General features: G+C 38.4%; 1 protein-coding gene across 1 annotated transcript; it reads left to right on the top strand.

Moving 5' to 3' along the window:
* The first annotated feature begins 10,919 nt into the window (after window positions 1-10,919).
* HYAL4 (hyaluronidase 4) lies at window positions 10,920-21,809 on the top strand. The gene is made up of 4 exons (XM_007177284.2): window positions 10,920-11,024; window positions 11,418-12,414; window positions 19,363-19,452; window positions 21,408-21,809. The coding sequence occupies exons 2-4, from the start codon at window positions 11,464-11,466 to the stop codon at window positions 21,807-21,809; spliced, it is 1,443 nt and encodes a 480-aa protein (XP_007177346.2). The 5' UTR covers window positions 10,920-11,024; window positions 11,418-11,463.
* The last annotated feature ends 5,351 nt before the right edge of the window (window positions 21,810-27,160 follow it).

Below are 27,160 nucleotides of genomic sequence, written 5' to 3'. Positions count from 1 at the left end.
GGCATGTGAGCAGAAAACAGGCAGGTTGGTAGGAACCCTCACAATCATCAAAGTAAGGAGAAAATTACCTTGGAAGAGGAGTGTAATTCCCTTGAGGGCTGAGCAGCCTTTTTATGCCCTCTGTGCCCACTGGGGAGACCCAGCTATACCCAGTTCAGCACTGCTCTTGTATTGGGTCCCACGGACACTCTGAACCCTACCTGGGAAGGTCTTTCTCTATATTTCAATGTCCTGGGGTCACTGGCTCTCTTACCTGTCGTGCTCCATACTCTGGGAAGTTGAATGGTCTGACTGGTTCTGCTATACTGGAGTCAATATTTTAACTGATTGCTCAGAGAATTGGTTCCCCATGCACTTGGGTTTTTTGGAGCCGTTGTCTCTGCACCTAAGGTTTTTTTCTCCAATGGAAGGGACAGTTCATACCTTTAAAGTAAATTTCTACTGTTAAAAATCTCTGATTCAATTCAGTCTATTTTCAATCTTTGAGTCATGTCACCTCTTCTTGTTTTCAGCTTTATACTGTACTTTTTCTAAGGACATGTACTGCAGATGACACAGTAAATAGATGATCTCAGTTTATCATCTTGAACCAGTGGTTCTAGTAGATTAATGTATTTACTCAGGATGATGACTAAAACCCCACTAAGAGTTAATAATTCCATTATCATCAAGGATCGCACATCCTAGGAAATCTTTCCAATGTACGATTATTTTTACCTCTATTTTCCAACTAAAGTCTCAATCAAAGTTTTCTTTCTTCCTTCTTAAGTCAGTGAATTTAAATTGGGTATTTTCAGAAACAATGGTCACTTATACCAATGTGCTTTTAAGAGAGTCTGACTTTGGTTATAAAGAGATGTAATGCCAGCCTCCAGTTTAACTTGGAGGACTGAGTCACCTCTGTAATGACATGTTTCTCTGAACAGCCATAGGGCATCCTTTTGCCACTGAACCTCTGCTGTGCATCAGGTGACTAAAGGACGGGCAGCAAACAAAAGCAAAGGTAAAATACACTTTTTGTTTTGTTTGAAAATTTTTTAAGGACTGTTTTTAGAAACATGCTTTCTCAGAGGAGTTAGTTAGAAGAAAACTAGTTTTGTTTCATTTCTTGGAATACCCTGATTTCTTTTCTGGCCTAACTTATTTTATTTCGTTTCCAAATTCAGTATCTTTCAAAATGTGAACTTGCTTTTATGAACCTAACTTTGTAAAAAATACATTTGTCGCTGACAGATATAACTTAAATTCCAGTTCATTTTTTATGATAAATTTGTATTTGAGGATGATTCTCACATTAGTATCTATTTGAGACTTGTTTCATTTCTCTTCTGTATGAACAATTTCTCTGAAAAGCAGCTTTTTGCAGTATGTTGGGTTATCATAACCTAATACTTAATCCTTAATACAATAACATCAGAAGGTATTCCTTGAAGCAGGTTAGTAAACTAACTATAGATAAGCCATAGAACATGTGACTTTATGAGAGAGCCACAATTTTAATATTTTTTATAACTGATAGCTGTGAAGAATCCCTCAAGCTAACTTTATATACCTAAATGGTTTTCTTTACATATAAGTGTATTTCTTTATTTGATAAAGATTTATTTTTGCATGATCGTTAATAAAGTGTATTTTAAAAGATATGTTACATAGTTATCATACCTACTGTATTGGATAGTATTAGAGGGCTGTTATTTGGAACAAGTATTGCAGTTTTTAGGAAACATATGACATTTAAAGTGGTTCAGAAGATGGTTATTTTTTTGGTCATAAAATATGTTTCAAACTTTCTTTCCAAATACTAATAAAGGGACTGCATATTTAGAGATGAAAATCAACAGGCACTTCAAATAACAAAATCAGTAATTGGGAAGAGGATGTAAACATATATATACATAAAGATAGATAGATTTAGATTTTCCAGAAAAGAAAGAACAAGTACCAAAACAATATGAGAAAGACAAATCTTAAATCATTTAATCCATTGGAGAGAGTACATCTTAAAGTCAAGAAATAGCCTAAAGATGGAGAAAAAAGCTGTCTACTTCGGTGGTTACATACACCAAAGGTAAGTGAAAATTTTGAAAAATTATGAGTTGAATAACGTAGCTTAGGCAATGAAACTTGATTATCTCTAACTCCTTCATGGCCAGCTCCTGAACAACGAACTTTAATCTAGAGCCATTACTAATTAAGATATTCATATTAATAATAAATACTTATATTGTAGATATACTTAAGAGAGTTTAGTCACATGATTTATTTCAGCCTTATCTGTAAATTTGAATTCAGTTTGATGACAGAAAGAAGGTTCCTTGTTGAAGTATTTATTCATAGATTCTTAATGTTTAAGTAGAGTCAGGAGCAAAGAGTTGAAAAGGTGTTAAATGGTGAAGTTAAGAAAATTTTTAAAAATAACAAGTTATAAAAAATTCATGTGCAGAGATTCAGGGTTCATGTCCTTTATAATGTTTTTGAGAATCATAATATGTACCATATTTTCTTAGCAATAAACTTCTATGGGAACCTGACTCTTTCTTGGGAAAAACTTTAGCAAATTCAGTAATTAAAGTTATAGTTATATTTACATCATCATCTATAATTACTTGTTTGTTGAAATCTAGTTCTCCTTAGGTTAGCATATACTTGATTTTTTCTACATATAATAGACTTGCAGTTGCTATGAATTTCTAACAGGAACAATCTCCAGTTGTCTTTTTCACAGAAGGAAGCTTTTCACCTAAGCATTGGTCCAATGTTCATAATAGATCCAAATGAATAAATCCCATGCTCCCTCTTATCAAGTATACTTGAAAAAAAAAATTCCACTCTTCAAGGAACACTATTTCTTAGATGCATTATATTGGGTGGTTCAAGAATTGGCTATTATCCTAGGCTAGAATTGCTCTGCCTTTATCATAGGTATCTCAGAACAACCTTGTTGCATTCTTAGTCCAACGCAGAACCCATGACTGGAACATTTCCAAATTTTCTTATTGTATTAAGAGATTCTGTCAAGGTTACATTTGGAAACCAAAATCTATTTCAAAATATTTTCAAGTTATATGGTTTGTATAATTAAACTGCGTGGAATTAATGGTCATGAACGAGTAAACTTTTTAAGGAACTAAAAATTCATTGTATGAAAAAGCATTTACTTCACATTTATGGTTAGTATATGCTAATATAATTAATGCAGAAACTCAACTTTCTTTACTAATATCCAAGTGCAACACACCTCTCATATCATGTGAATGGGCAACCAAAGTAGAGATCAAGTAATGATCTTTTTTCAAATTCATACAAATTAATGATTAGTTAGCTACTATATTTGGTGTTTCAACAGTTTATTAAAATTTTTAAAAAATAAAGCATAATTCCTTGGTTACACGATAATACATACTATTTGCTATTAAAACCTGGTGGAGCTCAGGCTGACCAGCACATTCACTTGCAACATCAAACACTTTATCATACATCCAGCAGGTGTACCTGAAGTGGAAGCCTAGAGCCTTAGAAGGAGGTATGAGATATCTAGGTAGCTAAGCATACAATATCCAAACCTGAAAAGCGAAGAAAAATACATGCAAACATAATTTTGCCAGCTCTTAATTTTTTATGTGCCACAGTCTTCTCAGATTGCTTAATTGTAATGGGTTTGACAGTTTATAAACAAGTTTACTGAAGGTTGACAGGGATATTTTAGGTAGGGAACATTGGTTGTAATGCCAAAGGGCACTGCAAACTCAGGCATGAATCAATTGAGTATCAGGAAGCGAGGCCATAGTGGTGAGATGTCCAGAGAGCAATCCAATTCAGAGGGATTGCCATCTTGGTTAGAAAATCTGTCTTTTGTGAAAACGTCAGCCAGAGGGCTATAAAGTTGCAGAGGGGTGTGGAGGAAGGGGTGGTGGGCAAGATTCCATCCCATATTCATAAATTTAAAAAGTGGAATTTAAGTTCACAAGTATAATTTTGAAAAACTGAGATTTCCGCTCATAGAGGATAGGCGTCAGTACTATATTTGGATATATAAAATGCTATCATTTATCCTCATACCCTTGCTGCCCCCCCACAAAAGACAGTATTGTGATATGCTATAAAGGCAAATTAAAACAATATAAATAAAAATTGAATAGGTGAGACAATGAAACTTTTTCCAGTGTGCTTTTTCCAGTAACCTCTGCTTCATACTGGCTTCTGTTATATTGCACTGAGATCTCCTTATTTTGTGTTGTAAACACACCAGGGTAGTTGGATAGAACTCAAAGAAAGAAATATGATTTGACAAAGGGTTTATAATAGGGAAGTGTGAGGAGGAATAAAAAATAAAAATAATGCAATAAACATTGAAGAATTTTTTAAAAAGTCAGAAGTTAATTTCCATCAAAAAGGTACTATTGGATAAAATACACTGGAATTGAAGTGGTTAAGAAAACACAAGAAAAAATGATCTGAAGTTGAATGGGTAAAATGCAACTTCCTGAGTTATTTTACATTAGTTGGATAAATCACCAAAATTAATGTATAGGCAAGGAAATAAAAAGAATGATCAAAGCATCTTTTTCATATCAAATCCCTCCAAATGCTTTTATTGTTATAGCTAGAGCTTTGCATTGTTTACAATCAGAGAAAGCCTATTACCCTACAGCATATTTTTCCACTTGTAATAAGTAATGTAGTAGTATTGTGCACTGTCTTTTGTGGTGCATAATAACACTAATCAATTTCTTTAGGCCTATCTTCTGTGTTCCTACTGAACATCTCCTAAACCATTAACCACTGTTAGTTTTCCTTTACCATAGATAATTAAACAACCTATAATTAGTTCTTAATATCCACGTGTCAGCATAGAGTGGTAACTTAAAGCTCTGGCTGATGGTGTTTACTTCAACTACAAAAAATAAAACCCCTCTTATTTCCTGTAAAGGTCTTTTTCTTGCCATGTTGCAGAAAAGCATACCATTTTCTCAAATAACTTTATAAAAAAATGATCTTTGTAATAAAATCAACTCAGATATTACCTTGTTTAGGAAGCCATGCCAGATTTCTTATAGTCAGAATCAATGTACATCTTCTTTCTTTTCCAAAGAACTTTATACATTTTTTAAAAATTTGAGTAATGGTTTTGGATAGCTGCTACATCAACATAATACAAAATCCCAACAGAAGTTTCCCCCCCCCAAATCTCATCCTACCCCTGCCGTTTCTCTCCCTCAGCCACAAGTTCCTCTTCCTGTAGGCAAGTAATGCAATCAAGTATTCTTCCAGAGATATTCCTTAGTGCACAGATCACATATTTACACATATATATTACATATATACACATACTTTTATATATATATATATCCCTTTCTCAGAAAAATAATGGCAGCATTCTATATATATCTAGCTTTTTAAGAATTTTAAGTATATGTACAGACATATACATAAAACAAATATATATCTTAAAGAATAATTATGATGATATCTGGTGAATATCCATATCAACATGGAGAGGCAACCTCATTCTTTGTTACAGCTGCATAGTATTCCATTGTGTGGAAAGCCATGCTTTATTTCACCAGTCCCTTAATGACAGACATTTGTTTCCAACTTGGAAATGATAGGCAATGCTGCAATGAATAACACAGAAGCAGAATTTCCAGGTGAAAAGTTTTATGCATTTGTCATTCAGATAAAAATTTTCAGCCTTCTGTTTCCACCAGGAATGCACCATCATTCTTTATTCTTTCTTCATTACAGGGAGTTTGGAGCCAGTGCTTGCACATTTCACCTTGCTCAAATTTCCTACCTTGCTAAAATATGTATGCTCATACAGAGGAATGGGTGCTGTTAACAAAACCAGGACAACCCTAGATTCCAAGCCATTCCTGTCAGGACAAAGGCAGAAATTGAAATTAAGACATGCTTACTTAAGAGAAAACAATGTGACCTGGCCACAACGTTTTTCCTCTCAAGTGCCTGCCCTGCCACTCCAGTCTGTACCCTGACATTCAGATCTGGTATCTAGAGAACCCAGATCAAACTCTCCTATTTAAATATCCTTGTAGTCCTTAAGCCTGAGGTTTGGCCTCACCACCACCCACCCCCAGCTTCCTAGTTTCTGTCTGCTTACCTTGCCTGGTATCCCAGCTCTTCTGGTCAATGGCTTGGGTCATATTATGGGAGTAGAGGGTGTTTTAAGTTATAATCTTGACTATGGACATTGAAAAAAACCTTAGTAACATTTCACAGACCACTAGATGGTTTTACAGTTCAAAAACTTCAAGTAGAAAACTGAGGATTCAAATCAACCTAATGTTATTTTAAGGAGCTTAGTTAAAAATGGTTTGACAGAGGGAACATTTTATTCAAAATGTGGTTCTAAGACTTTGTGTGCTTTTCCTAGAAGCTGTTGATCTTGGCTGCAAGAAATTTCAAGTCCTAAAGGAGAAGTAATACTTTTTGACAAAGACTAAGTATATACGCTTATGTAAAGACAATTATATTCTCTTTCAGGTTTTAAAATGCTCTTGCTTCATAAAAAATGTGGCCTTTCACACTGAAGAGTGAATTTCCCATTAGCACAAGCAACACTGAAATAGTCATTTTTATATACTTACAAAACTTAAGCTCATTTTTAGGAAGGGAAGCCGTTTTGTACAATCAAGATAGTCCAGTAGTTCTAAAATTTGTTCAGATGGAGGGACATCAGTGTCCTTTGATTATGACGTGAAATAGAGTTATAACAAAATTTAGTACCTAATGATGAATTGTGGAACTTACACAACTCTTATCATATAGTATATTATATTGTAAACCAATAGGCATCGAGTTTTTAAGAAAAGTGTATGGGAAAAACTCTATCCATTAAAATATATTTTTTCTTCTGCTGGAACACTTAGGGCCAGCTTTTACAATATTGATATTTCATGAGAGAAGAACTTAAGAACCATCAGGATAAGACATTGATTAACAGTCAGACTAAGGTAATAACATTCTTCAGATTAAAAAATGGAAGCCTATTATTGGCCTTTTCTCTAATAAGCTTTTATGAGAAAGAAGGTTAACAATTATTTCTACAGAGTTGAGTTGAACTCAGCAGCTCTGCTCTATTTTCCATTCTGATAAATATTTATGCATATATGTTTATTATTGGCAACAAAATATCACTTCAGTCAGTACTTTCCTTAAAGGTTTGGAAATAGAACATTGCGTTTTTAAATTTCCAATAAAAATGGGGATAATGACCTTCAGGATACCTTTTTAAACTCTTGTGGATTTAGGGGAAGACACTTGGAGTCTTAAAGGTTTTGAAAACAAATCCCAATATCACGAAAAAAAAGAAACAGAAGAGTTGTAGACTTGGAAAATTAATTCCTTCCACTAATACATTAATATTAAGAAATGAACGTGTATGTTTTTGGGGAAACTCCCCAAAGTATTCCCTCTAATCTTAAAGATTAGTATGAATCACCATGCTGCATGAAAAAAAAAACTACATTGTATATAACAGAAGTTTAGAGTTGCAATCAAAATTAAAACAAAACTAGTAGGATTAATTTATAGATTTATAATCTTATTATTTTTCTGTGTTGGTGATTATTAAAGATATTGTGAAGTTCTTCTAAATAACTGGATCGTGCCACTGTCATCTCTGTCCTGGATTATGACAAGAGCCTCCTTACAGGCTTCCTGCTGCTTCTTTCTTGTGCCCTTTCACTTTCAGTCTTGCCTCAACATAGCAGCCTAAGAAATCCAGTTAAGCCCAAATCAGACAGTGTCATTCTTCTCTCCAAACTCTCTTAACTCCTTCCCATCTCACTTAGAGTGAAAGCCATAGCTCCAACAAGGCCCTACAAGGCCCTCTCTCTTACCTCTCTGTCCCTTTTACTTAGTAACTGGCTTCTTTGAAGTTCCTTAAACATGGCAGGCATGTGCCTGCCACAGGGCCTTTGCACCTGCTTTCCCCCCATGCTTCCCCAGACATCCTCCAGCCTTACTCTTTATCTTCTTCTCAGGTCACTTCTTTTCAGGTTACTGAGGCCTTCCCATCTAAAATGAATCCTTGCTTAATTCTTTTCTTTGTTGTTACCACCATCCAATGTACTGTATATTTTACTCACCTTGTTTATTGTCTGTCTCCCCTGAAAAGATTTAAGCTCTGTGAGGGCAGGTGTTTACGTCTGTTTTGCTCACTACTGTATTCCTAGTACTTGGAATGGGAGCCTGATGTGTAGAAGGTGCTCAATACCTTTGCTATCACCCAGGTGCCAATTCCCCAAAGACCACCAGGAACACACCTGCAGTTCCATGAGTTGGGTAATGACATGTTGCAACAAAGGAAGACACACACCACAGGGAGCTGTGAGGTGTTCCCGTAAGATGGTGTCAGAAAGAACCTGTTACAGAATTTAGGTTTAGTTGGGTGATTTGGCAGAGGGTCTGAGAAAACAGGGATTTTCTCCAGATTGGATGTGGTCAGAAAGCAGGGGCATTTCTATGTTGGGTAAAGAACAGAAGTCAGTCATTTAGCAAGAGAGGGATGCTTGGTGTTCTGTGGGTAGCACAGTGATCTTCGTTTTATTTCTGCTCAGACACAATGAAAAAGTGGCCTTGTTTTATCTCATGTTATTATAGTCTGAGAATAAACTTGAGGTTGGCATTCTGTGAGATTGTTTATGTCTAATAGGAGAATAACATGGCCTGGCTGTGAGTGCTGTCAGCTTCTGAAATCGGGGTGGGGGGGTGATTTTTTTTAATGCATCACAAGCAAGTAAACTTTGGGGAGGAAGGAGTGAGAGGGGAAATAGGAATAAGCAGGGGACAGAGACTTCTCTGCAGACTCTTGTATCTGTACATGAAGGGCCTCCTCCCCCAAGGGGACCCCTTGTCTTCCTCACCATCCTTCACCATCAGGAGGGGTAGCTGTACTGCTGTGAGGTCTGAGGCCTGCTTGATGGAAGGCAGTCCCCAACTTCCTGTTGTTGGTGTCACGTTCTCTTCTCAGTGGGTGAAGAAGTCCAGAACTGTGAAGCCAAGGTCAAAGCAGTGGTGGCCAAGCCTTCCTCACTGTGGCTCTTGCTTCCACCAGGGGAGGTTCTGAGGAGAAATCTACCTCCCTTTACCCTCTGGCTTTCACGGATGTGTCACTTTGCTGGGAATCTTTTATCCAGGGCCCTTCAAAACGTCTTCATGGAAGTTTCCCAGTTGGAGGAAGGGAACTAGTCCTTCATACATGTTCTCAGAACAAACCTAAGAAGAGAAAACTGGGTGATAAAATTTAGGGGAAAAATTCAGATTGAACTCCTCACCATCCCCACCCCCAATATCCTGCCAATTCTTCCTAATATTCCACTAATTCGAGATTTGTTTAAAAAAGCAGAACTTCCTGGAAAGATTATGAGAGTGGGGAAGGGAAAAAGACAAGGAAAGTGCTACTGGTGACTCATGGTTAAGTGTGGATAATTCACAGATTGTTATGCTGTGACAACTAGTCAAGATACAGGTAGAGCTTGGCAGTGGGGATTTTGATGGCCTGGGTAGGATGAGGGAAAGGGGTTTAGAGGGATTCTGAAGCCAATGGCAGGCCTGGGGAGGTTCCCTGGTGAAGGAACCTTAGAGGGTGGGAGAAGCACACAGCTAATGATAGCACAGCGGGAGCAGGGGACTGAAAAGATTGTCTGGGAGGTGCCGAGCGAGGGACTCTCCTCCCAGCAAGCCATGCTTAACTAGGAGAGTGACAGAGGGGGCACCAGCGCTGGGACAAACCTGCGTGGGAAGCAGAAACCCAAGGCGTACAGCAAACAGAAGACACAGGCACTGGATTTTCCTTGTTTATTTTGCCTGTACTCGTTGTGTACCCGTGCATTTTATCAGGAGCTCTGCCTGCCCCCTGCCGTGGAAAGTGCGCCTACCATTTACTGGAGAAAGGAGAATAACAATGTTCCAGGATAGGAGAAAAGACCCACTTGGTAACTTTGTAGTAAATGAACAAGGACTTTCTGTGGCAGTGATGAGGAGGCTGACCAAAAGGGAAACAATAATCAGTGGAAAACTATGTTTTGAATAAAACCCAAAGCAGGAAGTGTTCTGGGAGAATAGATTTTTTTGGTATACATACATAGCCTTCTCTAACATAAACTGAATTTTAAATTCAAAGAAAAAATGTTTTTCTATGAATGAACACCTTATGCACACCCATTTTTCTTACCCTGAGGCAGAATATGATAAAAACATTCAAAGATAAGAGGCAGTTTTGAGGACCACAATTCTTATTGTACTCATAAAATTATACTCCCTTGAAAATACTGTTCTCTTCAAACCATAATTTATACGTTCAGTATATTTCATGTTACTAAGTAATCTTACTCATCTTTGCATTGTGGAAGGATACAGATATTTATTCTGTGAATGGATGAAGAAAATATCTACCTCCATAGCCTTAAAAACTGGTATTTTGTGTATATCCCAAACTGATATTTTATGTATAACTTAGGACTTCTTAATGTCGTTGAATAAAGTTTTACAGATTACTTATAATTTTTGTTTACCTCTGTGTCCTAGGCCTGAGAAATGCTGTAAGGTTTGCCTGGTGACACCTGGTGATTAAAAATGATAATTACATACAACATGCTGCCCACAGTGATCACCTTTGCTGGAGGAAATACTCACGAGCCACAGATTGCATGGAAAGCATCTCTGTCAGTTAGAGTTCCTGGTTGTAAGCAACCAAAACAAAACCTCTCTGATCTGTGCAGAAGAGTGCTGTTCCGTGAGGACAAAGCTGCCACTTCACATCAACACCATGGCTACCAGATTGTGGGCGCCCTGACAGGCACTGCCACTCCCGGAATTTCTGGAATTTCTGTGATCACTGGCACCACCACCTTTTAGCCACTTTGATTCCCAAGATCTCAATTCAAAGTCTAGAGTGGGCTGCATCTAATTGTCCTGGCCATGGTCACATACCAGTACCCTAGCGGCAAGGAAGCCTGGGAAAGCAACCAGACATTTGGCTTATTGAACGAAATAATAAAAAGGTATTACAAAGTTAAATGAGATAAATATTTATTCAGGAAGTAAGCACAGAGCCTGGGATTTGATGAGTTTTCCAAAATGGTAGTGAATACTATTTTACATCTTTATTTGATCGTGAGCTTTTTTGAGGGCAAGGACCACATCTTATTCATTTTGTATTCTGGACACAGCATCTGATGCTCCATGAATGTTTGTTGAGTTGCATTGCTTCCCCCTGAATAGAAGTTAGGTCACTGCACTCACTTCTATCTCAATTTATTTATAGGGATCTTTAAGACCTTTAAATAAAATGTACTTAAAGAATGTAAATAGATAACAACTATAATAATATCCAGCCAACATTTGAGTCTTTTTCCTCAAAATTATCACTAACAGAAGATTAAATCTCTCCTCAGGTCTTCCAGAGTGCATTAAAGCAGAAGAGAAGATTTTTATCTTATCATGAAACCGTTATCTGAAGGACAACTAAGGTTTTGTGTTGTTCAACCAATACATCTCACATCATGGCTGCTCATACTTTTCATTCTGAAGTCTATCTCTTCCCTAAAACCTGCCCAACTTCCAATTTATCAAAGGAAACCTTTTATAGCTGCCTGGAATGCTCCAACAGATCAGTGCTTGATAAAATATAATTTAAGACTAAATTTGAAAATGTTTCGGGTGATTGGAAGTCCACTGGCCAGGGCCAGGGGGCAAAATGTCACCATATTTTATGTCAGCAGATTGGGATACTATCCATGGTATACATCCCAGGGAGTTCCCATTAATGGGGGTCTCCCCCAGAACATAAGTTTGCAGGTACATCTGGAAAAAGCTGACCAAGATATTAATTATTATATCCCTTCTGAAGATTTCAGTGGACTTGCTGTTATAGACTGGGAATATTGGCGACCCCAGTGGGCCAGGAATTGGAACACAAAAGACGTCTACAGACAGAAATCAAGAAAGCTTATTTCTGAGATGCAGGAGAATGTATCAGCTGCTGATATTGAATATTTAGCCAAAGCAACCTTTGAAGAATGTGCAAAAGCTTTCATGAAGGAAACCATCGAACTGGGAATTAAGAGCAGACCCAAGGGCCTTTGGGGTTACTATTTATATCCTGATTGCCAAAATTATAATGTTTATGCCCCAAACTATACTGGGTCATGCCCAGAAGAAGTTTTGAGGAACAATGAGCTCTCTTGGCTCTGGAACAGCAGTGCTGCTTTATATCCTTCTATCGGTGTCAGGAAATCTCTTGGAGACAGCGAAAATGTTTTGTGTTTCTCGCAATTTCGGGTGCACGAATCCATGAGGATCTCCACCATGACATCCCATGATTATGCTCTGCCTGTGTTCGTCTATATAAGGTTAGGCTACAGAGACCAACCTTTATTTTTTCTTTCTAAGGTAAGAAAAATACCCCTTGACAAAGATAAGGAGATTTCCTCTTATCTCTAAAAGAGACATTTCTCTGCTAATTATGTTCTTTAAAGAATTCCAGAATAGTGGTCCATTAGATAGGAGCATGATTCTTCCTCTGAGTAGTCATCCACTCAGATTCTTCATTTGTACAGGCTGAATTTTGATTATCTCATTTATTATTTGTCTTTCAAGGGACAAAGTAAGGAGGGAAGGGGTTAAAGTGCAATGTCAGCAACTACTTCCCGCTCCCCAACTTTGATTGTGTTTCCTTACAACTGGCCTCTTGCGAAGGTTACTGACACAACTGGGGGTGAACAGATTGGGAAATCAGAGAAACTGTTTAAAATGGAGTCATTTGCTCATACGTGTGGAAGTAGAATTGTAGACATTTCTGCTGCTGGCCTCATCGTTAAAAATCTTAAGAGGAAAAATGTGTTTTCTTTTTAAGGCACAATAGCAGGTTTTATAAAAGATATAAGGGAGGCACAACAACATGAATATACTCAGAAATACCTAAGATAGTAAATTTTATGTGTTTTTTTCACACAATTAAAAATAATTTTTTAAGGAATAAGGGAGTTACGAATCTGCTAAAAGTAGGTGACCCCTATAGATTTAGCCATCTGGTTTATTCTTGACTCTATGACCACAGTTAATGGAAAGTTGGTAAGAGTGGTGTGAGTTTCTAAATTCAAGAGTAAATTCATCACTAGTAGATGGTTTCATAACTCTAGGTTAAAACTTACATCTAGAAGTTTTATTCTATTTATTTTACTTAAGTCATATATGCAGCCAAAGACCTCACACAAACTGTGAGTGTAGCTTTTAAGATAGATGAACTTTCAGCCCAATTTTCTCTCCCTTACTTTCCCTTTACTACTCTAGTCACTGAAATGGAACCTTGTAGAGATAAAAATTTCAAAGAAGATGCTACTCTAATCTTTGGACTTGGATAATTATGTGTGATTATGAGAAGACTTGAGCCTTGTTCAGACCTTCACATTTGTGATGCAGAGGTATTTTAAGATATTGCTGCACACTAGGGGTTGATCACCTTTCTTTTTTCTCCACCATAACAAGTTTCAATTTGCCAGCATGTATCAAAATATAAAGATGTTCTGAGTATGAAGCATCCAAAGGAGACTCAGGAAACACCCCAGTGAGGACTCTACCGTGAGCAGTAGGTATCTGTGGAGCAGACAGAGAGGAGAGCTTACACCTCAGAAGGAGAAATGACACAAATACATCAGGATTTGGTCAATGCTGTGCCTCTGACACCACTGATGAGATGAGTAAAGACAAAAATTCTTTCTTGTGAACTGATATTAATACTACCCAGAAAAATCACCAACAACTGATTGAGAATGGTAGGAAACTAACACTATTTGGAAGGTGTAAAAAAATTATCTACATCTTTATAAAATAGTCTTGACTCTAGAATTGAAAGTTAAATACCACCTTCCTCTGTGAAACTTCTTTTGCTTTTCTATGTTTGGCTCAAACAAGTTCCTTTCTTTAGTGATAACAAATTTACTTTTGGAAGAAACAAACTTTAAAGGACAAAGTGTTCATTTCAATAGATTAGTTTAAACTACTGGTACCTTCTGCACATTCTGCAAGCCAACGGTAAGCTCCTTCTTGAACAGCTACAGCCTCAGAAACATTTCTGTTCCCTCTAAGAGAAGAAGGAACAACAGTTAGGGTCCCACCTAGAAACCATTTTCTTTGTTAGTCCCGTGGTATCATTCTCTAAACTTTCTGAATGGCAAGGCATTTCCACATGTTTTAAACCATCAGACCACCATTTTATTCCATCCTCAATAAAAACCTGCCCACAAGCTTCTTAAAATGTGATATTCACTTATACCAAATTGTAAATACTAGTAGTGGCTTCCATTTCTGCCTTCCCAAAGATATCTGCATTTTAAAATGTTTGTGTGTGTACACACATATAATTAGGATTAGAAAAACAACTTACCAATAAGTCCCAAATCTCTTAACCTCTCCAGACCTCAGTGCCTCATTGTCTTAATCTACAAAATGGCACAATATTACCTGCCCTATCTACTTAGGAGAAATATTATGAAAATCAAATAAGAAGTTAAAAATGAAAATTGAAAGCACTACAGAAATATATGTGGTATAGATAACACTTTTTAACAAGTATCAGAGTCTTAAACTTGAAAGGGGAATATGTAAGAATGAAATTTCAGTCGGCAGCCATAGCTTGGGGGAATCATATGCGGGCTGTAAAGCCTCATTTCACACAGTAGATTGCCTATACCACATATATAAATGCAATTTAGATATTGTTGATAATATGCTTTTTTTAAAAAAATTTATTTATTTATTTATTTATTTTTGGCTGTGTTGGGTCTTCGTTTCTGTGCGAGGGCTTCCTCCAGTTGCGGCGAGCGGGGGCCACTCTTCATCGTGGTTCGCGGGCCTCTCACTATCGCAGCCTCTCTTGTTGCGGAGCACAGGCTCCAGACGCGCAGGCTCAGTAGTTGTGGCTCACGGGCCTAGTTGCTCCGCGGCATGTGGGATCCTCCCGGACCGGGACACGAACCCATGTCCCCTGCATTGGCAGGCGGACTCCCAACCACTGCGCCACCAGGGAAGCCCTGATAATATGCTTTTAAAAAATAATGAAAGGGGGGCTTCCCTGCAGGGGGGCTTCCCTGGTGGCGCAGTGGTTGAGAATCTGCCTGCCAATGCAGGGGACACGGGTTCGAGCCCTGGTCCGGGAAGATCCCACATGCCGCGGAGCAACTGAGCCCGTGAGCCACAATTACTGAGCCTGCACGTCTGGAGCCTGTGCTCCGCAACAAGAGAGGCCGTGATAGTGAGAGGCCCGCACACCGCGATGAAGAGTGGTCCCCACTTGCCGCAACTAGAGGAAGCCCTCGCACAGAAACGAAGACCCAACACAGCCATAAATAAATTAATTAATTAATTAAAAAAAAATAATAATGAAAGGGATTCTCTTGACTATAGATTTAAAGATGTTTTCCACTGTAATTAATTAATATTCCCTCTGATAACACACAAAGGGAGCACATTAGTGATGGTCCAGCTCCCCGCAGTGGGCTCCTGACTTACATGCACTGTGGTAAAGCTTCAGGGACTGAAACCCAAGTGTAAAGAATGAGTCCTCCGGGTGTTCCTACTCTTAACTTCCAAAACCTTGATTTGAGCCAAGAATCATGGGTAGGGCAAGGCTGCCTTACACCAGGCTGGGACCTGGAGGATGTGTTGCTATTACATCAGGTGCTCTTCCTTTATTTCTCCTTTCATGTGGCTTATGCTCTCAGGTGGTCCCAATTTACTCCTAGCGACATCTTACCTGTGACTTCCCTCACTGAGAAGTGCCCCTGCTTTTTTGGCCCCCCAAGCATAGCTGTTCTGTGATTCATTCAGCACCCTGCTCTCAGCTAGGTGACGGTGGGATAACTTGTTAGAGGAATTTGCCTAAATATCTGCTAGTGACTCCTTACCTCTAGTCAACACATGCTGGAAGACTTGCCACTTTGAATCAGTCCCAATAAACTCTCTTTGATAATGACGCTAAAGGACACATTGGAAAGAAACTAACAAACATTCCCTCCTGATATCAACCTCAGAAGCTGTGGCTTTCACCACAAACATCTGTAGTTTCCGTACTTACTGAATATGGATCAATAACCTGTAAATACAAAATGTGGATGCTCTGTCTCCCTCCTCCCCCTGATGACAAAGCCTTAACCCAAAGGAATTCATGGGAGAGCTCCAGTTTCCAGTTGAGCATATAAGAAACTTGGAAGTTGCAGCTCAGTCCTAATAAGTAAAAAGCTAAACAAACTGAAAAATCAACTCTTCTTAGATTAATAAGAGAAGTGTGGACACACAGGGCAAATTGCTGCCCTCAAAATTGGAGAGACAGACGGGTGAAAACAGAGAATCACAACTTACCAGATTGGAAACCCACGAGCAGAAACCTCTGTGGGAACCACTGCCAGAGTAGGGAAACCTGAACCGTAACTGGGAAACTGCTCAGCGTCGACAAGTCTGAGAGATTAAAATTCCATGGGGACCCAGTCATGGGGGCTGGGGGAGCACACTTTTGGGAGTTTTACCTCCAGGAGCTCACCAGGTCCTCACAGTGAATATTGGAGAAAACCTCCCCTCATGCATCTAGCAGGCAAAGGAGAAAAGGAACCATTTTGAGTACTCTAGAGCACGCTGTTCTGAACAAGGTCCACCCTCAGGAGAAACTGTTTAACCACAGCCAAACCTGCTGAGGTTTTATCAGAGGCTAACTGATCTGTGGAAAAGGAAATACTCAACTCCAGCTGGCTCTAGTTTTCCACTTGGAAGAAGGGAGATACCCATCTCTAGACCCATCTAGGCAGCCTGTCCCACCTAAGGGGGTGGAGGGAACAACTGAGAAGCAGTTGTGAGGTTCACAGTCCAGAGGAAAAGGCTCACTAAGACTGAGACCTAATCATAGGGCTGTAGAACCCTTCCATTCCCCCTACACCTTACTAGAATATTACTAAAGGCCTATTTACAGAAGTTCCTTTTATCCAGTATGAGCTATCTGCCGATTGAGAAAAATTAAATCATGCCTAGCTATCAAGAGAAAAATTACAAGACATACTAAAAGGCAAAAACACAACTTGCAGAGTCAGAGCTAGACTCAGATATAGCAGGGATGTTGACTATCAGACCAGGAATTTAAAACAACTATGATATGCTAAGGGCTCTAATGGATAAAGTGGAATGAATGCAAGAACAGATGGACAATGTAAGCAGAGAGATGGAAGTTCTAAGAAAGAACCAAAAAGAAATGCTAGAGATCAAAAACACTGTAACAGAAATGAAGGATGTCTTTGGTGGGCTTATTTTTAGACTAGACACAGCTGAAGAAAGAATCTCTGACCTTGAAGATATCTCAATAGAAGCTTCCACAACTGAAAAGCAAATTAGACTGAAAAAAAAACAAAAACAAAAACAAAACCCAGAACAGAATAACCAAGAACTGTGAGAGAGCTAAGAAAGGTGTAACATACACATAATAGGAATTCATGGAAGAACATTAGGGAATTTTGCCCCTCTGATCACATCATGTGACTATCGCACCTCTATATTCAGGAAAGTTTCAAAGTGAGTGGAGGGAGGAGCTCTGCTCCCTTAGGTCTTTGTCAAAAGAGGCAATGGACCTGGACCCAGCAGAGTCCTCATTCTGGGCTCTGCATGGCTAGCTCCTCCTCTTTCCGGTATTCCTATATCATGGATAATTCTCAAAACCATTTCACTTACACCATCTCATTTGAGCCTCACAAAAACTCCTCCCCTTCCTGTCATGTCAGCTCTGACCTGTTCGGTTGACACCATGGTCCTGGGAAATGGAAATAGATGTGGACCTGAAAAGAAATTAGTTTAAACCAAAATCTCTTCTTTATTTGAGAATTACCAGAAAGTTGCCCAGAAAAAAAAACAAAAACAAAAACAAACTTTAAAAACTGAGATTGTAAAACCTTCATTTTAGTGAACTATAAAAGTGTCAGGTGAGGAGATTTCTCTCTCAAGCACGGGTATTAATATAAAGTGCCCAAGGCAAAATACAGTTTAAAGTCTGCTTTTAATTTCCACCAAATTGCCCAATTACATTTCCAGCTACAGCTGATAGAAATTAATCCTTGGAGTAAAAGGTGAATGCTTATTATTCGAAAGAGTGGGGGAATATATTATAATTTAAGAAACTTATTTAGGGCTTCTCTGGTGGCGCAGTGGTTGAGAATCCGCCTGCAAATGCAGGGGACACGGGTTTGAGCCCTGGTCTGGGAAGATCCCACATGCCGCGGAGCAACTAAGCCCATGCGTCACAACTACTGAGCCTTGTGCTCTAGAGCTCACGAGCCACAACTACTGAGCCCACGTGCTGCAACTACTGAAGCCCGTGCGCCTTGTTGCTTTGCAACAAGAGAAGCCACCGCAATAAGAAGCCTGCGCACCTCAACGAAGAGTAGCCCTGGCTCGCCGCAACTAGAGAAAGCCCACGTGCAGCAACGAAGACCCAACGCAGCCATAAGTAAATAAATAAATAAATAAATTTATTAAAAAAAAAAAAAAGAAACTTATTTAGAAAATCAACTGCAGAAACTTTATTTAGGAAACCAACTGCACACATTCAACTTTTAATTTCCCTCTGAAATGACCTAGATTCATGTTAATCTTTAAACATTAAAACAGTAATCCTTTAGGATTACAAAACCAAAATTCTCCCTGCTGAAATTTTTTCATCTATCTTAACCATATTGAGAAAACTCCCGGCAGCCTTACCGTGACTGGAGGAATCATAAATAAAGCCCATTAAATCAGGTACTTTAAAATTAAATACAAATAATTTCAGGGACCAAATATAAGGGCTGGATCAAATCAGATCCTGCGGGGCCCTTAACACTGTGTTCATTTGCCTATCCTGGGAAACCAAATGACACAAAACCCTTCCAAGTCACTGCAGAAGCAAAGTTCTCAGGAGAGTGTTGCATACGGGGAAGGGAACTTGCCTAAGATGAATGCAAGGCAGTCGTCACATTTAGAGAAGGAAAACTTCTGGATTCTGTTTCCAGGTCATATACTCATAGCTGGTTTGTGTGTATATACTCCTAGTTAACTTCAGTTAAGCAACTTTTGGTGGCTATTTACAGGCTAATTGTTTAAAAGTAATGTCCTGTTCGGCAAAATATATGTTTAAAAAATATGTATTTAATATGTTTTGATATGATTATCGAGTGAAATGTCTGAGCCCCGGTTCATTTAACATTTGCTGTACTCTAAGAAATTGGAGAATAGTTTCATGTATTATATTGAATTTAGCCTCCAATCCTAATCCCTGGCAGGTTGTTCATATTCAAATGAATACAGTGTAATGAACTGTCTTCATTCTAGCAAGATCTAATCAGTACTATTGGAGAAAGTGCTGCCTTGGGAGCTGCAGGCATTGTTATCTGGGGAGACATGAATTTGACTTCATCTGAGGTAAGACAGTACCTTGGCGTTATAGTTAATATTACAATATTTACATTATTTGCTCTGTTTTCCTATAGAACTTACTCTAATCAGAGCTCTCAGGTCTCCCATAGTAAACCTGCTTTAGAATTAAAGTCCACATCAGCACCTGATACATAGAAAGAGCTCCATAAAGATTAACTTTTGTTAAGATAGTAATCATAATACTGACGATTGTTGAATATTTACTATATGCTAGGATTGTGCTAAGTGCCTTTTTGTTTCGGATTTGCTCACTTCCTGATCATAATAACCCTTATGAGGTAGGGACTAGCATCCTCATTTATAGATGAAGAAACAAGAAAGGAAATCTAACTAGGGTAACAGTTAGTTAGGCTAGCTAGTGGTGGAGCTGGCACTAACCACAGATGGCATGACCTTGGAGCCTTTGCATTTAGCCATTACATAAAATGTATGACATCATATTTTGAGAAGTGGAATCAGATGGTAATTTTTAATATCCATATCGAACTTATTTTTCTTCTATGGAGAAATTAGCTGAAAATTAATAGCATTTAAAATAAGAGTATGTCTCTTCAAATTTCTTCCAGCTCAAATACTATCTATTCCAAGAAGTCTTCCTAGTTTTCCCCAATCCATATTAATTACAATCTCTTCTGTATTTCCAGATGTTGTTTGTTTATATCCCTATAGTGTAATGCATTTTGCCTTGAATTATAATACTTGTATCCTCAATGCTTTTTATTTATTTATTTATTTATTTATTTATTGCTGTGTTGGGTCTTTGTTGCTGCATACGGGTTTTCTCTAGTTGCGGCGAGCGGGAGCTACTCTTCGTTGTGGTGCACCGGCTTCTCATTGCGGTGGCTTCTCTTGTTGCAGAGCATGGGCTCTAGGTGTGCAGGCTTCAGCAGTTGTGGTGCGTGGGCTCAGTAGTTTTGGCTTGCAGGCTCTAGAGCTCAGGCTCAGTAGCTGTGGTGCATGAACTTAGTTGCTCCGCGGCATGTGCGATCTTCCCGGACCAGGGCTTGAACCCGTGCCCCCTGCATTGGCAGGCGGATTCTTAACCACTCTGCAACCAGGGAAGCCCTCAATGCTTTTTGTTAAATTGAAGTTTTTGCAAGTTCATGGTGATCTGATATTATTCTTAGAATTTCACAGGCTCAATTTGTTGCTACCAAGACATTGTTCATGAAACTATTTGTGACAATATAAAGTTAAAAGTCTCCTCTGTCCACATATGAGAATTAGGTAGAAACTGAGGATCAGTACCTGACTCTCCAGGTGTGCTACTTCCCCTCCAGCCCATGTGGCTCCTGAGAAGAGCATCATCAGGAAGCTGAGTGCACAACCAGGTGGCCTCTGTTTAGAACACACAATAGGAACCACACACAAATGACCTGGTCAGCCTTCCAGGCTTTCCTGTGTTTGAATAGTATAGAGGAGGCTAGATCCCAGGGCAGTCGGTATTTGAGCATAATAAACAGGAAAATCCAGAAGGCTCAGGTTGACGGTCAACAACACTTTGGTAGAACATGATGATTCCGGTTCTAACACAACCCTGAAAGGCACACACACCTGAAAGGTGGCCAAAGGACAGCAACTCTGGCACGATTTCTCAATTTGGGTGTGTTCCTCTTTTTCTCACACCCCTTAACTTGGGATCTAGAAGGAAGAAATAAAGGGTGTAAACTGAAAGAAGGCAATGTTGTATATGCTGAGACTGGGGCCCATTTGCAAGTTCAGATAGCCTACGGTAACATATTCTCCATCTCCTGTCACGACCACCTCTCATTTTTCTGGTCTGGGTCCCCTGTGTTACAGCACTTGAACCTAAGAGTTCATGGGCTGGAACCAAGCCATTAAGTTTCAATCAAGTCCAAAGAGTTGCCTTGTGGATCTAGATGCTCTAACCCTACCAGACCAGAAAAAGCACTAAATCCCATTTGTTTCTACATTTCTAGGGCAACTGTACAAAGGTGAAGCAGTTTGTGAGTTCTGATTTAGGGAGCTACATAGTCAACGTGACCAGAGCCGCTGAGGTGTGCAGCTTTCACCTCTGCAGGAATAATGGGAGATGCGTAAGGAAGGTGTGGAAAACGCCCGATTACCTTCACTTGAACCCTGCAAGTTACCACATAGAGGCCTCCGAGGATGGAGAATTTACTGTGAAAGGCAAGGCATCTGATACAGACCTGGCAGTGCTGGTGAAGAGATTCTCCTGTCATTGTTATCAGGGATACGAAGGGGCTGATTGCAGAGAAATGAGGACAGCCGATGGCTGCTCTGGGGTTTCCTCTTTTTCTGGCTCACTAATCACATTGTGTCTGCTGGTTTCCGCAGGTTATCAGAGCATTCATTTGTGAGATAATTGAGTTTAAAGGGAATTAAGTTTGGCCTCTAGAGTCATCACTTAGGGAAGAGATGAAACTTACAACAATCTTTTTCTCATATGAAATCCATTGAGAGGTGTTGTAAGTAGACACGTGTGTCACTTAACATAAACAGGAAACGTATTACTTCATCTGGCTCCGATTTGGCTAAGAAACCAGATCCAGGAGTGAAATCAATGCACTCTTCTTCCTTACTGGAATGTTTAAGTTGTATTTAACCTAAAACGAATATATTTTAGTCTTCCTATGAACGTAGATACATAAAAGTATACATATAAATATTAAATTATTGATTTCAAAGACTGGTTTTCCAGCTAGCAACTTACTTAAGGACAGATTCCTATGCAGTTATCTGATTTAACAAATGGGGTCACCTCAGGGTGTGACCTGGTCACCTGGTCCACCAAAGGGGACCAAATGCAGAATTCCTGTTCCAGCCTTAGGTTCAAACTTCTTCTTCAGGCTTCTTCTCCCTGCCTGGGCTCGATGAGTGCAGAACCAGTCGCTGATGTGACTTAACAGAAGGGCATAGGAACTGAGGCAAGGGGAGCTGTAGTCACTGCAAAGACATGTATTCCAATATGGCGCCTCTCTCACCCACCATGAGTCCCTCCCTCACAGAGGCTGGTGATCTAAATACAGCAAAAGGCTTCAGGATAGTACTCATGCTTGCCTAGGTTGACATTGCTCTAGATCTAGAAACTGGAGCCATGTTAATAAAAATGCAGTTGGTGTCTTTAGCAAGCAGAAATCATTACTAAAAAATTTTTAAATAAATGATATTTAAGGGACCCAGAAGTGCTACTGGGAAGGAGTCCTACCAAGAAATATTCGATATTTTGGTCCCCACATATGAGTTTTGAGTAGTGGTTTTAGAGTCAGTTTGAATCTGATTTGAATCATTGTTTCACTATCCATCTGGTTGTGTGACTCTGGGCAAGTTATTCATATTCCCCATTTTCTCAAGTGAAATTTGTTAATATAATTCCTACCTCAGTGAATTATTCTGAGGAATAAATGGGATAACACAACGCATGCATACTTCAGCTATTAATACATGTTGCTAATCTTCAGTTATCTTCTCTTGATCACCAAAGTAATGGAGACACTTAGGATAAAACAGTCTCGGGCAATTTCCTCTTTCTGATATTATGTTCTATGTACAATCACTTATGCATATGTTCTCTTGAGAGTCACTGTTTCAACTGATAGGATTTCCTTCTCCTGGAGATGATCTACTTAGAAGGTAAACTCAAGACAGGTATGATGCTATTACAGAAGGCATGTGAGTTGATTCAACCTCCTCCTCCGCCTCTTTTGTCTTTCTGTGAAACATTTGCAATACAGGTGTGCCCATTTCAACTCTGGATCCCTGCTTGTCAGACGTTACTGACATTGTGAAGGTCTAATTTCTAAATGTAAAATACAAACAAAACTAAAAAATTTTTATAATACCATAAAATACAGGTAGCATTACGTAGATTAACTTTTTAAATTTTTTCATTATTTTATTTTTATATCAAAGATGATATAAATACACTATAGAAAATTTATAAATAGAAAAAAATAATGGAAATCACAAATAATCTCTATAATATATACTGGTAACTCTTGGTGTATTTCTTTCTAGCCTTTCTTCTAAAGACTTTTTAAAAACATGGTTGTAAATAATAATATACACATATTTTTGCATCTTGTGTTTTTCACTTAACCACACATCATGAGTAGTTTTCATGTTATTTCATAGTCTTCATAAATATAATTTAAATAATTTTAAGGCCACATAATAGTCTATCAACTGGATGTAACAAAACTTAGTAGCAATTTTCCTTAAGTTTTGATTTTTAAGTATCAAGCTTCTACTATTTAGTCACCTCATCAGAGAAGACTTTCTGTATCATCTTCCTAATTCATTCATTCACCTATTAATCAATTTGTACATTAATCAATTTATTAAGCATTACTTCTTATCAGGCACTAAATATATCCTAGAGCAAAACAAAGAGCCTTACCTTCTTAGAACTCATATTCTTGCTGGGGGAGACAGACATTCAACATACAAATAAGCAATTTATATCAGATGTTAGATCTATAGGAAAAAATTAAGAGAGCAGAGTGGGGGAGGGTGGGATTTTCCATGTGTTGGGTCACTTTGAGCAGTTGCTGTTTGAATGATAGAGAGTTAGCTATGGGGATATTTGGGGGAAGGGTATTTCAGGCAAATGAATCAGCAAGTGCACATCTGGTAGTGGGCCTGGTGTATTCAAGGAAGACCATAGAGGGCACGAGGGCTGGACACGTCCCTTCACCATCAACTTCCTTGTTTATTCTCCAGTCTGTAGCATTTATCACCAACTGACATAGTATAGGTTAAATATTTGCTTATTTTCTGTCTTCTCTTACTGGAATGTAAACTAGGAAAATGAGGACTTCATTTTGTTCACTGCCAGAACACTACTTGGTACAGTGCCTGGCACACAGTAGGTGCCCAATAAATATTTTGAATGAATGAATGAGTGATTCAGAAACCTGAATCAATAGAAGCTATAAGTTTGTTACAGGTTTTTTTTTTTTTAGCTCTGCACATTAATGAGAGAGTGATTGCAAAGTCATTGCCCAGCGTTATTGTTTTATTCTTACCGGAGTTCATTAGCCTCTGAAATCACATAGTTTAACTCCTCTGTGAAGAGCTGAGGCCTGAGGAGAATAAATCACTTGGCAAAGTCAAAGAGCCAGTTTGTAAAAGAGGCCAGTCTGGAAGCTGAGTTGCCGAGTTTTCTCTTCACCATAACTCTTGTCGCAATGGAATCCAAATATATTCATTCAGCTTTTGACCATGAATTTAATGCATTTTCTATTAATTTGGGCTATGACTACTGATTATGTTCAGCCAGTCTCCAGATCTTCCAGATACAGATTCTCTGTTTAACTTGGCTCACTGCTCCAAGGTGGATAGGAAATTCACCTTTAAAGCTGCTTAATGACTGCAGCTTCTTGGGATTGTCCTAACTTCCCTTTATGGAAATAGCAAGGTATTCAGGGTCTCTAATCTTCCATGTTCTCTTTTTCAAAAGGGAGATCCTAATGGTATCTTTTTTCGTTTTATACAGATTTAATCATATCAAGTAGATAAAATACTTAGCACAAAACCTGGCACATAAAAGTCCCCAACCAAATGTTAGCGATTATCATCAAGCACTTTCAATAGTACAATGGGATAGCATTCAGCTTAAAAAGGAATGAGGATGTCCTCTATATGCTGATGTCAAAAGAAGTCTAAAATACGAGTGTCTTGTTTAAGCTTTATTTTGACTTCTCTCTAATCATATTGAGGGAGATTCATAATCTTATACATTAGAAATGTATTTCCAATTACATTTTAGAAACACTTCCTGGAGATAGCTAAACTAATCTAAAGTTTGTTAAGCATCTACTGGGTATGGAACTCTAAAGTATACAAATATAAAAGCCATATGTGACTGGCCAACTAAGTTCAAGGAAATGATAATCTCATCAAAGAAAGGGAACCCGAAGAAACCATTACTAAGCCATGTACATCAAGTATAAAGTGATATATAGTGCTATCAAATTTTAAGTTATTTGCTTGTTCTAAATCTTGAGCAGCAGCTCTGTTATGATTTAAAATTATAGAATAAAATTTAATAATGGAAAAATACTGAGTCAAAGTGAATGTTAGTAGTATGCTTTTTGTTTCTATCAAAGGACTAAATATATAAACTTACTGCTTCCTTTGTCTTTATTACTAATCTTAAGAACTAGGAACATGTTTAATGTTACTGAACATTCATTTATGAGCTTGACATTTTGTTCCTCTCTGCGAGCCCAGGAACCATCAATTTTCCACTTCAAGTACCGCTTTTATTGTGCAAACTTCGAACAGGCTACTCTATTCTCTGTGTCTGGAAAGTAGAAGTCTTAGGTCATTATTTAGGCCACTTACTGCATTTTGTTCTATTCGGTTACTGAAAGAAGTAATTTTCTGCAATCAAATTTATTGCTACCCCCAAATTCTTTTGTCAAGGCAAAATATATAGTGAATGTTGTACTTCTAATCTACTAGTGATTGTACTGTGTTGGTACACCTAAGTGTAATAAGGTGCTACAGTTTTTCACCTAGGAGCATTTACTGATTTTAATTTGTGTGTATTCTAGCAATCCATATTTCCCTCTGGATTTAAGAAATCGGCCCTTATTCTCTTTTTTAAAATATTAGTTTATTTTTCCCTCTGGAGGCAGATAGTTCAAGACTCTGCTCTACAGAAAGACAGGGGCAAGAATTGTCAGACTCACTACTTGATCATCTCAAGATGGTGAATGACATTGTAGCTATCACATCTAAATTCCACGCAGTAAAATGGAGAACAGTACAAAGAGGAAATAAAACAAATGAATAAAGTAAATCTCTTTTTAGAAAATTTCCCAGAAACTATCACATGATGCATCAGCTTACATCTTTTGGCAGAATTTGGTCACTTGACCCAGCTGGCTGCAAGGAGGATGGTAAATGTGCTCTTTTTCTGGCAGCCATTTGGCTAGATTAAAATCTATTACTACTAAAAAAGGGAACAGAGAGTGGGGAATAATAAGCAGTCTCTGCCATTACTATGCCCTGCACAATGGACACTTTTTTCATTTCATTTTTTCTCCCTCTACTCACTACTCACTACAACTTCCTAAACAGTAGGGACTATCTTGTTCACCATTGTATTCCTAGGTCAAGCTCAGACCAGGCACACAGGAGGCACTTGAAAAATGTTTCTTAAACAAAGAATAGTTAAAACAAAGAATAGTAATTCAGTTATTCCTAGCCAGAGATGCATATTAAAATCATTTGGGGAGCCATCCCAAAACAAATACTCCTGGGTGCACCACCTACTGTGGAGTCAGAAGTCTTAACTAACATGTATATTTTGAAAAAGCTCCCTAATCAACTATGATGTGTATTCCTAGTGAAAAAAGTTAGAATATATAACAAGAAAAGACAAAGTTATGTGATCTTTTAAAGAACATTAATTGGAATTTTCTGCTTCATATCCTAAGCAGGAGCAATAGAAACAACTAGATTGTTCTTAGGAGTTGTGAGAAACGTGACATGGGGATGGTTGTCTCTCCTTTCTTCCTTCCTCCATCCTTCTCCCTTCAAAATATGTTTCCCTTGGGACTCCCCTGGCAGTCCAGTGGTTAGGACTCAGAGCTTTCACTGCCATGGGCCCAGGTCCAATTCCCGGTCGGCGAACTTACATCCTGCAAGCTGTGCAGCATGGCCAAAAAAAAGTTTCCCTTAGTGAAAGTCTGCTGGGGGA

The sequence above is a fragment of the Balaenoptera acutorostrata genome, chromosome 7 (genome assembly GCF_949987535.1).
Source record: "Balaenoptera acutorostrata chromosome 7, mBalAcu1.1, whole genome shotgun sequence".
In the NCBI taxonomy this organism is placed as follows: Eukaryota; Metazoa; Chordata; class Mammalia; order Artiodactyla; family Balaenopteridae; genus Balaenoptera; species Balaenoptera acutorostrata.
Note: the sequence above shows the minus strand (reverse complement) of the source record. Positions and strands in the feature narration are given on the sequence as shown.